The sequence below is a fragment of the Ranitomeya imitator genome, chromosome 5 (genome assembly GCF_032444005.1).
Source record: "Ranitomeya imitator isolate aRanImi1 chromosome 5, aRanImi1.pri, whole genome shotgun sequence".
Lineage (NCBI taxonomy): Eukaryota > Metazoa > Chordata > Amphibia > Anura > Dendrobatidae > Ranitomeya > Ranitomeya imitator.
Genome location: NC_091286.1, coordinates 582,810,119 through 582,825,089, shown reverse-complemented (window position 1 = coordinate 582,825,089; position 14,971 = coordinate 582,810,119). Strand labels below are relative to the sequence as shown.

The 14,971-nt window shown below is 45.4% G+C and overlaps 1 protein-coding gene across 1 annotated transcript in view; it reads left to right on the top strand.

Moving 5' to 3' along the window:
* The window catches only part of LOC138680898 (uncharacterized), a 173,176-nt gene that overhangs the window by 25,457 nt on the left and 132,748 nt on the right, over window positions 1–14,971 (top strand). The window contains exon 2 of the mRNA XM_069768112.1: window positions 11,148–11,375. Coding sequence (XP_069624213.1) covers window positions 11,310–11,375 — 66 coding nt within the window. The 5' untranslated portion in view covers window positions 11,148–11,309. The remainder of the gene's footprint in view (window positions 1–11,147; window positions 11,376–14,971) is intronic.

Sequence of the window (14,971 nt, the reverse complement as noted above, 5' to 3'; positions counted from 1 at the left end):
GGTCAGCCTTCAGGATATGCCAGGACTTGTCCAACATCCTTCTCATCATTGGAAATTGAGAGTGTGAATCCTTTTCTGCCCAATGATGACAGAAGTATTCTAGGAGTGATACCTTTATTGGCTAACCAGAAATTGAGAGTGAAAATTGCTAACAAATCGGACAATTTCCTGCTCCTTATTGTGTCTAGTCTCATACAGAAGGGTGTGTCTAGATGTTTGTTTTGCCCTATTGAAGGTTTTTTTGATCATGCGTTTACTATAACCACGCTCGACCAACATTCTTTTCTGTTCTTCAGCCTGTATTAAGAAATCTTCATGAGTGGAACACAGTCTCTGTAGCCGTAAGAACTGACCAGTGGGGATGGATTGGATCATGTGGGCCGAGTCTGAGGAGGAGGCATGCAACAGTACATTAGTAGATGTTGGCTTTCGATAGATATCTGTTTGCAACTCTCCACGTTTCAGTGTGACATCAAGGAACTCAATTATATCCCTATCACTTTTATACTTTATATAGATATTCAGATCATTTCTATTCAGAGTTGATATGAAGTCCTGGAGACACTCACTCGCTCCCTGCCAGATCATCAGAATGTCGTCAATGGGGATAAATGTAAGGTTATGCACTTGGGTAGAAGTAATAAGATGTATAATTATGTGCTTAATTCTAAAACTCTGGGCAAAACCGTCAATGAAAAAGACCTGGGTGTATGGGTGGATGACAAACTCATATTCAGTGGCCAGTGTCAGGCAGCTGCTACAAAGGCAAATAAAATAATGGGATGCATTAAAAGAGGCATAGATGCTCATGAGGAGAACATAATTTTACCTCTATACAAGTCACTAGTTCGACCACACTTAGAATACTGTGCACAGTTCTGGTCTCCGGTGTATAAGAAAGACATAGCTGAACTAGAGCGGGTGCAGAGAAGAGCGACCAAGGTTATTAGAGGACTGGGGGGTCTGCAATACCAAGATAGGTTATTACACTTGGGGCTATTTAGTTTGGAAAAACAAAGACTAAGGGGTGATCTTATGTTAATGTATAAATATATGAGGGGACAGTACAAAGACCTTTCTGATGATCTTTTTAATCATAGACCTGAAACCGGGACAAGGGGGCATCCTCTGCGTTTGGAGGAAAAAAGGTTTAAGCATAATAACAGACGCGGATTCTTTACTGTAAGAGCAGTGAGACTATGGAACTCTCTGCCGTATGATGTTGTAATGAGTGATTCATTACTTAAATTTAAGAGGGGACTGGATACCTTTCTGGAAAAGTATAATGTTACAGGGTACATACACTAGATTCCTTGATAGGGCGTTGATCCAGGGAACTAGTCTGATTGCCGTATGTGGAGTCGGGAAGGAATTTTTTTCCCCAATGTGGAGCTTACTCTTGCTACATGGGTTTTTTTTGCCTTCCTCTGGATCAACATGTTAGGGCATGTTAGGTTAGGCTATGGGTTGAACTAGATGGACTTATAGTCTTCCTTCAACCTTAATAACTATGTAACTATGTAACTATGTCCACTCCTGAGGTCTTATGTGTGGAGTCTGAACTAAATCCCAACAGCCTTGTTGATGCCCTCTTCTGCTCACAAATCCTTTCCAACATCTGAAGAGTTCCAACACATGGGAACATCACACACGAGTCGGTGAGCCGGAAGCTGCAAATGCTGCTGAAGCACAAAAAGGGTGGCGGAAGCTGTAGCTGACTTGCTAAAATGGGCACACAGGTGGCGTTCTTTGACAAGCAGATCCGGCAGCACGGGTAGGTTTTGAGAAACCACTGAACCACGAGGTTAAGCACATGGGCCAGGCATGGTACGTGTGTGAACTCGCCTCGCCTCAGAGCCGCTACCAGGTTCTGGCCATTGTCACACATGATCTCAGTGGTGTCAGCCTGCTCTTTCAGAGCTCTTCACAACTATTCAGCATTTTGTGGTTTGTCACCTGAGCATATTAGCTTCAGCACAGCCTGCTGCAGCTTGGCTAAGGCAGTGCTGCAGTGCTTCCAGCTTGTGACTGATGTGTTCATTTCCGAGATGGAGGCTGTAGAGGAGGATGAGGTGCAGGAGCTGTAGACTGTGAGTGCAACCCTTATTGACCTAGGGCCCACAATTCTCGATGTCCCGGCTTCCACTATGTTAACCAAGTGTACTGTCAGCGAGATGTACCATCCCTGCCCACAAGCACTTGTCCACGTGGTTAGGTGGACTTTCCCAGTACCTGCATTGTTGAGGGCACGACTAATGTTGAGGGACACGTGCTAATGCCAGGGGAAATAGTGGCAACTGGGAACTGAATACCGAGGGACAGCTGCCACAAGCAGGTTGTGTAAAGCTTCTGCCTCTGCAAGCCTAAAAGGAAACATTTCGAGCACAAGAAGTCACGAAATGTGGGAATTTAGTTGTGTGGCCTGTTGTGAATTCTGTGGTCAAGCTCCCTCCTGTGGTCATGAGTGGTACTTCAGCTGGTTCTGTCTATGTGCTTCCTCTGGTGGATGTGAGTGGGGCTGCGGCTTCTGAGTTTCCTTCCTCAGGTGACGAGGTTAGGTTGTTAGGTGCTGCTCTATTTAAGTCCACCTAGTTCTTTGTTCCTGGCCTCCAGTCAATGTTCCTGTATTGGTCTTGCTTTCTCCTGGATCGTTCTTGTGGCCTGTCTGCCCTGCATAAGCTAAGTTTTGCTTGTGTTACTTTTGTTTGCTATATTTTCTGTCCAGCTTGCTATATTGGTTTTTCTTGCTTGCTGGAAGCTCTGAGACGCAGAGGGAGCACCTCCGTACCGTTAGTCGGTGCGGAGAGTCTTTTTGCCCCCTCTGCGTGGTTGTTTGTAGGTTTTTGTGTTGACCGCAAAGCTATCTTTCCTATCCTCGGTCTATTCAGTAAGTCGGGCCTCACTTTGCTAAAATCTATTTCATCTCTGTGTTTGTATTTTCATCTTAACTCACAGTCATTATATGTGGGGGGCTGCCTTTTCCTTTGGGGAATTTCTCTGAGGCAAGGTAGGCATATTTTTCTGTCTTCAGGGCTAGCTAGTTTCTTAGGCTGTGGCGAGTTGCATAGGGAGCGTTAGGCGCAATCCACGGCTACCTCTAGTGTGGTATGATAGGATTAGGGATTGCGGTCAGCAGAGTTCCCACGTCTCAGAGCTCGTCCTATGTTAGTAACTATCATGTCACTTTGTGTGCTCTTAACCACTAGGTCCATTGTGGTTCTGAATCACCGGTTCATAACAGTACTGGAGGCCCAAAGTACTAATGCTTCTCAATAGAGGGAAAAGAGAAGATCTGAGACCATTTTTTTTCTCTGTACTGTGTTTTGTCTTTCTTTTCCCCTAGACATTTGGGTGGTTCAGGACACAGGTGTAGTGATGGACATTAAAGATCTGTCTTCTTGTGTGGATCATCTCACTGCAAGAGTACAAAATATTCAAGACTTTGTGGTTCAGAATTCTATGTTAGAGCCAAGAATTCCTATTCCTGATTTGTTTTCTGGAGATAGAGCTAAGTTTCTGAGTTTTAAGAATAATTGTAAACTGTTTCTGGCTTTGAAACCCCGCTCCTCTGGTGACCCATTTCAACAAGTTAAGATCATTATTTCTTTATTACGTGGCGACCCTCAAGACTGGGCATTTTCCCTTGCGCCAGGAGATCCTGCATTATGTAATATTGATGCGTTTTTTCTGGCGCTCGGATTGCTGTATGATGAACCTAATTCAGTGGATCAGGCAGAGAAAAAGTTGCTGGCTCTGTCTCAGGGTCAGGATGAGGTAGACATATATTGTCAGAAGTTTAGGAAGTGGTCTGTGCTCACTCAATGGAATGAATGTGCGCTGGCAGCAATTTTCAGAAAAGGTCTCTCTGAAGCCCTTAAGGATGTCATGGTGGGATTTCCTATGCCTGCTGGTCTGAATGAGTCTATGTCTTTGGCCATTCAGATCGGTCGACGCTTGCGTGAGCGTAAAACTGTGCACCATTTGGCGGTATTATCTGAGCATGGACCTGAGCCTATTCAGTGCGATAGGACTTTGACCAGAGCTGAACGGCAAGAACACAGACGTCAGAATGGGCTGTGTTTTTACTGTGGTGATTCCACTCATGCTATTTCCGATTGTCCTAAGCGCACTAAGCGGTTCGCTAGGTCTGCCGCCATTGGTACGGTACAGTCGAAATTTCTTTTGTCCGTTACTTTGATCTGCTCTTTGTCATCCTATTCTGTCATGGCATTTGTGGATTCAGGCGCTGCCCTGAATTTGATGGACTTGAAGTATGCTAGGCGCTGTGGGTTTTTATTGGAGCCCTTGCAGTATCCTATTCCATTGAGAGGAATTGATGCTACGCCTTTGGCCAAGAATAAGCCTCAGTACTGGACCCAGCTGACCATGTGCATGGCTCCTGCGCATCAGGAGGATATTCGCTTTTTGGTGTTGCATAATCTGCATGATGTGGTCGTGTTGGGGTTGCCATGGCTACAAGTCCATAACCCAGTATTGGATTGGAAATCAATGTCTGTGTCCAGCTGGGGTTGTCAGGGGGTACATGGTGATGTTCCTTTTCTGGCTATTTCATCATCCACCCCTTCTGAGGTCCCAGAGTTCTTGTCAGATTACCGGGATGTATTTGATGAGCCCAAGTCCAGTGCCCTACCTCCGCATAGGGATTGTGATTGTGCTATCGATTTGATTCCTGGTAGTAAATTTCCTAAAGGTCGACTGTTTAATTTGTCTGTGCCTGAGCACGCCGCTATGCGGAGTTACGTAAAGGAATCCTTGTAGAAGGGTCATATTCGCCCGTCGTCGTCGCCATTGGGAGCAGGGTTCTTTTTTGTGGCCAAGAAGGATGGTTCGCTGAGACCTTGTATTGATTACCGCCTTCTAAATAAAATCACGGTCAAATTTCAGTACCCCTTGCCGCTGCTGTCTGATTTGTTTGCTCGGATTAAGGGGGCTAGTTGGTTCACCAAGATAGATCTTCGTGGTGCGTATAATCTTGTGCGTATTAAACAGGGCGATGAATGGAAAACAGCATTTAATATGCCCGAGGGCCATTTTGAGTACCTGGTTATGCCATTCGGGCTTTCTAATGCTCCATCAGTGTTTCAGTCCTTTATGCATGACATCTTCCGAGAGTACCTGGATAAATTCCTGATTGTATACTTGGATGATATTTTGGTCTTCTCGGATGATTGGGAGTCTCACGTGAAGCAGGTCAGAATGGTGTTCCAGGTTCTGCGTGCGAATTCTTTGTTTGTGAAGGGGTCAAAGTGTCTCTTTGGTGTTCAGAAGGTTTCATTTTTGGGGTTCATTTTTTCCCCTTCTGCTATCGAGATGGACCCTGTTAAAGTTCAGGCCATTTATGATTGGACTCAGCCGACATCTCTGAAGAGTCTGCAAAAGTTCCTGGGCTTTGCTAATTTTTATCGTCGCTTCATCAATAATTTTTCTAGTATTGCTAAACCGTTGACTGAGTTAACCAAGAAGGGTGCTGATGTGGTCAATTGGTCTTCTGCTGCTGTGGAAGCTTTTCAAGAGTTGAAGCATCGTTTTTCTTCTGCCCCTGTGTTGTGCCAACTAGATGTTTCGCTCCCGTTCCAGGTCGAGGTTGATGCTTCTGAGATTGGAGCAGGGGCTGTTTTGTCGCAAAGAAGTTCTGATGGCTCGGTGATGAAACCATGCGCCTTCTTTTCCAGGAAGTTTTCGCCTGCTGAGCGTAATTATGATGTTGGCAATCGAGAGTTGCTGGCCATGAAGTGGGCATTCGAGGAGTGGCGTCATTGGCTTGAAGGAGCTAAGCATCGTGTGGTGGTCTTGACTGATCACAAGAACTTGACTTATCTCGAGTCTGCCAAACGGTTGAATCCTAGACAGGCTCGTTGGTCGCTGTTTTTCTCCCGTTTTGACTTTGTGGTTTCGTACCTTCCGGGCTCTAAGAATGTGAAGGCGGATGCCCTGTCTAGGAGTTTTGTGGCCGACTCTCCGGGTTTGTCTGAGCCGGCGGGTATTCTCAAAGAGGGGGTAATTTTGTCTGCCATCTCCCCTGATTTGCGGCGGGTGCTGCAAAAATTTCAGGCTAATAGACCTGACCGTTGCCCAGCTGAGAAACTGTTTGTCCCTGATAAATGGACAAGTAGAGTTATCTCTGAGGTTCATTGTTCGGTGTTGGCTGGTCATCCTGGAATCTTTGGTACCAGAGATTTGGTGGCTAGATCCTTTTGGTGGCCGTCTCTGTCGCGGGATGTGCGTTCGTTTGTGCAGTCCTGTGGGATTTGTGCTCGGGCTAAGCCCTGCTGTTCTCGTGCCAGTGGGTTGCTTTTGCCCTTGCCAGTCCCGAAGAGGCCTTGGACACATATCTCTATGGATTTTATTTCGGATCTCCCCGTCTCTCAAAAAATGTCGGTCATTTGGGTTGTTTGTGATCGCTTCTCTAAGATGGTCCATTTGGTACCCTTGTCTAAATTGCCTTCCTCCTCTGATTTGGTGCCATTGTTCTTCCAGCATGTGGTTCGTTTACATGGCATTCCGGAGAACATCGTTTCTGACAGAGGTTTCCAGTTTGTTTCGAGGTTTTGGCGAGCCTTTTGTGCTAGGATGGGCATTGATTTGTCTTTTTCCTCGGCTTTCCATCCTCAGACAAATGGCCAGACTGAACGAACCAATCAGACCTTGGAAACATATCTGAGATGTTTTGTTTCTGCCGATCAGGAAGATTGGGTGTCCTTTTTGCCTTTGGCTGAGTTCGCCCTTAATAATCGGGCCAGTTCGGCTACTTTGGTTTCGCTGTTTTTCTGCAATTCTGGTTTCCATCCTCGTTTCTCTTCAGGGCAGGTTGAGTCTTCTGACTGTCCTGGTGTGGATACTGTGGTGGATAGGTTGCAGCAGATTTGGACTCATGTGGTGGACAATTTGACATTGTCTCAGGAGAAGGCTCAACGTTTCGCTAACCGCAGGCGCTGTGTGGGTCCCCGACTTCGTGTTGGGGATTTGGTTTGGTTGTCATCTCGTTATATTCCTATGAAAGTTTCCTCTCCTAAGTTTAAGCCTCGTTTCATTGGTCCGTATAGGATTTCTGAGGTTCTTAATCCTGTGTCTTTTCGTTTGACCCTTCCAGCTTCTTTTTCCATCCATAACGTATTCCATAGGTCATTGCTGCGGAGATACGTGGCACCTGTGGTTCCATCCGTTGATCCTCCTGCTCCAGTTTTGGTTGAGGGGGAGTTGGAGTATATAGTGGAGAAGATTTTGGATTCTCGTATTTCGAGACGGAAACTCCAGTACCTGGTTAAGTTGAAGGGTTATGGTCAGGAAGATAATTCCTGGGTCTTTGCCTTTGATGTTCATGCTGCCAATCTGGTTCGTGCCTTTCATTTGGCTCATCCTGGTCGGCCTGGGGGCTCTGGTGAGGGTTCGGTGACCCCTCCTCAAGGGGGGGGGTACTGTTGTGAATTCTGTGGTCAAGCTCCCTCCTGTGGTCATGAGTGGTACTTCGGCTGGTTCTGTCTATGTGCTTCCTCTGGTGGATGTGAGTGGGGCTGCAGCTTCTGAGTTTCCTTCCTCAGGTGACGAGGTTAGGTCGTTAGGTGCTGCTCTATTTAACTCCACCTAGTTCTTTGTTCCTGGCCTCCAGTCAATGTTCCTGTATTGGTCTTGCTTTCTCCTGGATCGTTCTTGTGGCCTGTCTGCCCTGCATAAGCTAAGTTTTGCTTGTGTTACTTTTGTTTGCTATATTTTCTGTCCAGCTTGCTACACCGTTAGTCGGTGCGGAGGGTCTTTTTGCCCCCTCTGCGTGGTTGTTTGTAGGTTTTTGTGTTGACCGCAAAGCTATCTTTCCTATCCTCGGTCTATTCAGTAAGTCGGGCCTCACTTTGCTAACAGTCATTATATGTGGGGGGCTGCCTTTTCCTTTGGGGAATTTCTCTGAGGCAAGGTAGGCTTATTTTTCTGTCTTCAGGGCTAGCTAGTTTCTCAGGCTGTGCCGAGTTGCATAGGGAGCGTTAGGCGCAATCCACGGCTACCTCTAGTGTGGTATGATAGGATTAGGGATTGCGGTCAGCAGAGTTCCCACGTCTCAGAGCTCGTCCTATGTTAGTAACTATTAGGTCACTTTGTGTGCTCTTAACCACTAGGTCCATTGTGGTTCTGAATCACCGGTTCATAACAGTGGCCTGTGGGGCATTGGCTGCGTATTTTCGCTTGCTTTCCAAGGACTGGGGTATGGACAACTGAACCCTGTGCTGGGACAAGGACGTGGATGTGCTTGCTGATGGGGCTAGTTGAGTGTGTGCAATGACAGGTGCAGGGCAGGGTGAATCTTCGCATGCACCATGGAGAGGGGATTGGCTATCATGCACAACAGCGGAAGAAGCAGACACTGTTCCTGGTCCCTGGGGTTTGGCCCACAAAGTCAGGTGCTTTCCTGCCATGTGCCTGATCATGCTGGTGGTGGTCAGACTGGTAGTTTTGCAACCCCTGCTGATGCTGGCCTGGCAGGTGGTGCAAATGGACTTTTTGGGGTTATCGGCAGATCCTTTTAAAAACAACCAGACTCAGGAAGACCTAACAGTTGCACTGGCAACTTCCATCTGGTTGGTGTTATGGGGAACGGTTTCCCGCCTTCTGTCTGCAAGCCAACACACTGCTTCTTCCTGCCTGTTGGGGTGCTACACTTCCCTCCCCCTGTGTGCTGCTATCCTCACTCTGCATGTCCTCCTGCCAGGTTTGGTCAGTTACTATATCATCCACCACCTCATCTTCCACTTTCGCAACCTCATCCTCCTTCCGACTTTCTGGCAATTGTGTCTCATCATCATCCACCTCTTGTGACATTTTCCCACTGTCGCTTTGGTGTGTCCGTGGCTGCTCAAATATTTGGGCATTGCTACATGCGATCTCCTCTTGCCCCGCTTCAAGTGGACTGGGTGTGAGGCCTGAATCTATAAATGGAAAAGTAAACAGCTCTTCAGAGTGTGCAAGTGTGGGATCAGTTGTGTCCGGGCACGCAGCATGATGGGAGGAAGGAGGATCAGGGTGAGGAATATGCGGTCCAAACTCATGGCTACTGTGACTTGACTGTGTGGAAGACAAGGTGGTAGTGGTAATCGCAAGTGACTGGAAGCATTATCCGCTATCCCAAGCAACAACCTTTTGATACTGCTCTGGGTTCAATAGTGGTGTGCTGCGGTCCCCTAGTAATTGGGACAGGAAGGTCGGGAGAGAAGATGTGGCTCTTTGTTGTGGCAGAATTTCAGCTTGCCCACGGCCTCAGCCTCTGCATGCACCATCACCATCACATCATGTCCAGTTCCCAGTACCTTGCCACACACCTTGTCCATTTTAAATGAAGGACAATATTTTCCACGTTCACTACAAATGGCTGAATTTGGAGCGAACTTATATGTGATCCATGTGACGGAAAACCACAGTTTTAAATAGCTGGCCTGTAGGTAGCTATTTTAACAACAAACTGTTGTCAATAACTTGGCTAACAAAGTGCAACAAACTTTAAATGGAGGCTAGAAATGGCAGATTTTTTAGCACAATTATATGTTATCTATGTGATGGACAAACAACAATTTTAAATAGCTGGCCAGTAGGTAACTATTTTTACCAGCAAACTGGTGTCAATAACTTCACAAACAGACTGCAACAAAATTTAAATGGAGGCCAGAAATAGCATAATTTTGAGCCCACTTATACGTGATCCATGTGATGGACAAACCATAGTTTTAAATAGCTGGATTTTTAGCGCTGTAATATGGAAAGGATCTGGCTGCATTCTGCAGTGCAAACAAGCAAATGGAGCAGAAAAACGGTGTTCTCTGCATTGCTTTTTAATAGAATAATCAGGATTAAGATCCAAAAAAGATTCCTGGCCCCTGATATCTGGGGCTATGTCTAGAAATATCTGTCAAAGCAGCAGAAGCAGACAGCTACAACCCTGGAAATACTCGGCGAGCTCCGAGCATCACCAAATAATAATGTTGTTCAGATTTTTCTTCCACTCATTCACTTTGCATTTTGACAATTAATATGATTAAATTATTCACGCTTCTATTTTGACAGCATTCTTACATTATCTCGACAAATGCCTTGAATTTTTGCACAGTTCTGTAATTAAGAGAAAGACAGAGTAATAAAATCACTTGCCTGCTAGTGCCTATGATCCCTTATTTATCCATCCATCTGACTTTCTTCTAAAAAGAGAATAACAGAATTATGTCAAAATAAAAACATATTTTTTTATAAAATGATTTCCAGAACTTTCATTAAATTTGTAATGGACAGCATAGTTTCATGGATAACTTTCCTTTCAAAGTCACAGGAGCAGCAGTTTCGCTAGGTTCACTTGTTGCATTTCTTTCCTGCAGGTTTTGCTGGGTTTTTGCTGCCTTTCTTTGCTTAATTTTAAAAACTGCAGGGCACTAATGAATAGCAAATTGAAAACTGGAGAAACAGCAATGATGAATTTGGGCCATAGTGTGTACACACCCTTAGGTACATCAACCATGAGCTGAAAACCTAGGATTCAAGTAATTCTTGCTTCCAAGGTAAGGCTGTGGTCACATAGCCTTCTATTCTCTCATGCGAGACAATTGGGCTGATTATGATAATGACACTCAGTTCAAAGTCTGCCAGAGTTTTAGCTGAATGTCTACTGTGATCCGATTCTTTTTCATGAGAGACTCACAGCACAGGTGCAGAGAAGATGGAGAACTTCATTTCTCCATCTGCTCCATTGTCTCTGTGCACGTTCAGGCCAATGTTTCTTATGCACCCGTCCCATAGACTTGAATAAGTCAGTACAATCCGATTATCGGATGCACTCACAGCATATTGCAATTGTTTTCTCATGCTGGTCTGAGTGCTATCTGATAAAACATTGGATCACATTTGTCAGAGTTATACACTCATGTGAGCGAGCCTTTAGCGTTACTGTTTCTCCTTGTTTAGACTGCTAGTTGGGATTTACATTATATTACAGAGATATTATTTTGATGAAAACATTTTTTTATTCTGGCTTCATTTCTCATTTCTGGAGATGTGGTGGTATTTTAGAACGAAAATTCACATTTTGTCTGCTTCCCACCTCAGGTGAAAAAAAAAATCCAAGATATGTTTTAGCTTACATACTTTTTTCTTGGTCGCAGTATCCACACAACACTCCAAAAATGGAATTAACAATTTGGGAGAGACACAATAAGATCTGTAAAATGTTGCTCATAGACAAAAGAATGAAGAAACTGGAATGCCAGGACTCAATGTGAGGAGGTTCAATACAGGCCACACTCTTCAAAGGTTGATCCGGAACTATGATCGTTGAGCTACAGAAAAAGAAAAGAAAATATTTTTTATTAAATGCACACCTCGTGTGTTTGGTAAGTCAGGAGGCCTCCATAAAGGTTGGTTGACTTTATGTAATGTAGTAATACTGTAATTGTAATGTAGCAGTAGTGCTCAGAATGAAATAATTTATATATACTTCAATAAATGGTGGCCAGTAGACATGAGCAGATCATTTGATTTAGAATTCACTACCTTTGTCAAATTTTCCACCAAAATTTGATTTGCAACTAAAAAATGTGCACAAACCACATTCTTAAAATACCTCTAATTGGCTGGAAAATATGTTTAGAACACTATGAGTTCCCCTAGAGCCAAATTAACATAAATTATTATTATTTATTTTTAGAGCATCATTGATTCCATAGTGCTTCATGAGAAGGTTACATACATGATACAAGTATAAAATAGAAGAAACAAACCAACAATGACTGACTGGTACAGAAAGGAAAGGGCCCTGAGGGCTTACAGTTTACAGGATAATGGGTAAAGAGACAGTAGCGTGGGGGGTTGTGGCAGCTTTGGTGGTGGTGAGGTTGCAGCAGGGTCATTGCAGGTTGAAAACCTCTTGAAGAGGTGGATTTTCAAATTACATCTGAAGTTTCTGATTGTGGCGGATAGTTGGATGTGTTCAGACACAAAATTCCAGAGGATTGGGGACACTCAGGAGAAGTCTCGGAGGCGATTAGGTGAGGAACTTATGAGTGTGGAGGAGAGGAGGATGTCTTGGGAGGACTTAATGAACTTTTTCTAGTCCAAAAGTAATGATTGAGAAGAGTAGGGACTCCAGGACAGAGCCTTGAGGGACATTAACACAGAGAGGGTAAGGTGAAGAGGTAGTATGGGATTGGGAGACCCTAAATGTGTGGTTACAAAAGTATGAGGAGATCCAGGAAAGTGCAAAGTGTTTGACACCAAGGGAAGAGATTATTTGTAGTAGGAGGAATTGGTCGACTGTGTTGAAGGCAGAGGTTAGATTAAGAAGGAGGAGTTTAGAGAATTGTCTGTTAGCTTTGGTGGTAAGTCATTAGTAATTTTGGTCAGGGCAGTTTTGGTGGAATTGTGGTGAAGGAAGCCAGATGTTTTCTTCAGGATAGGTGTGATCATGGCATGTTTGAAAGCAGAAGGGAATGTACTAGAAGTTAACGATAGTTTGGAGAGATGGGTTAGGGCTGGGACAAGCGTGGTGGTGAGGTTAGAGTGGAGGTGGGATGGTATTGGGTTAAGTGCACAAGTGATGAAGGGAGATTTGGAGAGGAGATGAGAAAGTTCTCCTTCAGTAATAGTGGGGAGAAAGGTTATGGGGGAAGGCCAGTGGTCTGTTGTACGTAGGTGTTGTGCTAATTGTGCAGTAAATACTTGTCTTGTTTGGTCTGTCTTATTTTTGAAATATGTGGCAAAGTCTTCTGCACAGGAGGGAGGTGGAGGGTGGAGGAGGGAGTTAAAGGTGTTGAATAACTGTTTGGGGATTTGTAGAATAAAGAAGATACAAGGTTAGTGAAGTAGTCTTGTTTAGCAGAGGTGAGGGCCTATTTGATTGTGAGAGTTGCTTTTTTTTAATGTGGTGAAGTCTTCTTGAGACTGTCTAGGTATGACTGAACCTGACTGTTCAAGTGGTGCTTGTCGGTTTACTGAAATGCCCTAGGTTGTCGCAAAGGCAGCAAAAACATATGGCCCATCATGTCAAATATATTGTAGGTGTTCCTGATGCTGCTTTAGCTACCTGTTGTATCCCTACCACTAGAACAAGTGGGGGAGTGTTGTGTCTGTATGGATCAAAGAGGGGTCTGGTGGTTAGTCATGCGGGCTGCAGGCAGATGCTTCGCAGAGCAAGTAACAGAGCTTATCCTACTTTTATAGCGTTGGTCTAAAAGCGGAGCTATCCAATACTCATCACTTTGCTTCATGTTAAGAATACATCTGTCTTCCCACAAGCATTGCAGCATACAGCTTGTCTTGCACCCTAGCACGACCAAAAGTCCCACATTTTAATTGTCTTAACCCCACTGTGATGGTTGGTTGTCATGGCCAGTGTCATAGGCATATTCATACAGGTACGAACATCTCTGCTACTCGCTGTTATCTGCCGCCTCTAATCCTGCACCTTTCCCTTTAATGTGCCTGTTGACTGTATGCTAAATGCATTTGTTGCATTGTATTACTTACTGCTGTCCATCCATGCTGGGGTCACAGGAGATATTATTGTGTTCAAGGTGTTAGAGCATATGTTTGCAGCCAGGTCTAGTGCCTTTGATCTTGTAACCTCCCCCGGGGTGTTGGCCAATTGCTAATTTATCCCAAATAAGGACCCACAATCCCTCTCACCTGATCCTTTAGTCAGTCCTATAAATTTAGTAGCATCTCAAGGGGTGCACGCGTGTGGGGTCAGGCACGTTCATCCCTGCAGCAAAGCATCACGGCAGCTAAGCATACAGACGCTGCAGTTATTTCAACGGCAGTTAGTCACGGCAGGAGTCAGGACCCCACTCTATGTTCTGTTTCTTCTGGGTGTGTCTTCCGAGTAAGCACTACTTATTACTTGGATCTAGCTTTTCTATTAACCCATCTTACTTCTTCGCCATGTTTACCTATGCCCCTACAGTGTTTGCTCCACTAGTCCTCTCTCTCCTTCGCTATCACAAATCCCAGCACTCTCTAACCTAATAATCATCTCCCCTTCCCTCTTACCTCCCCACCTGTCCTCCCCTGCTGACCTGCTCCTCAACCTCAAATCTGTCCAACAAACACATAAAACAAGTCGGCCACTCTCTTTCTCCCACCTGCTCTCTCTCTCTCTCCTTCTCCTCACTGCTGGAGACATATCTCCCATCCCTGGACCCCCACATCTCATACCTCCCATTACTACTCCATCCTATCACTCCCTATCCAACATGAACTTCCGCAATCTTTCCAACATAAAACCCGTGCCCCTGACGCCCACCCCCCTGCTCCCTCTCTCTGGAGCACTCTGGAATGCCCGCTCAATCTGCAATAAGCTTCATGTGATTCACGACCTTTTTCTCTCCCGTAATCTTGCCTTCCTTGGCCTCACAGAAACATGGCTAACACCCTCTGACACCGCCTCCCCTGCTGCGCTGTGTTACGGAGGCCTCCACTTCACCCACACCCCTCGACCCGGCAACAAACATGGTGGAGGAGTGGGTCTTCTCCTTTCTTCAAACTGCACCTTTAACCCAATCCCACCTCTTCCCTCCCTTATCCTCCCCTCTTTTGAAGTCCATTCTGTCCGCATCTACTCTCCCTCCAACCTCCAAGTGGCCGTCATATACCGACCTCCGGGCCCGGCCACTGCCTTTATTGACCAATTCTCCACCTGGCTTCTTCACTTTCTCTCTGCTGACACTCCCACCATCATCATGGGTGACTTCAACATCCCCATTGATATCCTTCAGTCAACAGCCTCCAAACTTCTGTCCCTTACCTCATCCTTTGGACTTACTCAGTGGTCCGCCGCAGCCACCCACACAGATGGGCATACACTAGACCTGGTATTCACCCGTCTCTGCTCTCTATCTAACTTCACCACCTCCCCTCTCCCTCTATCCGACCACCATCTGCTCACCTTCTCATCCCTGTCCTCCTCACCAATCATCCATATCCAGCAACATGC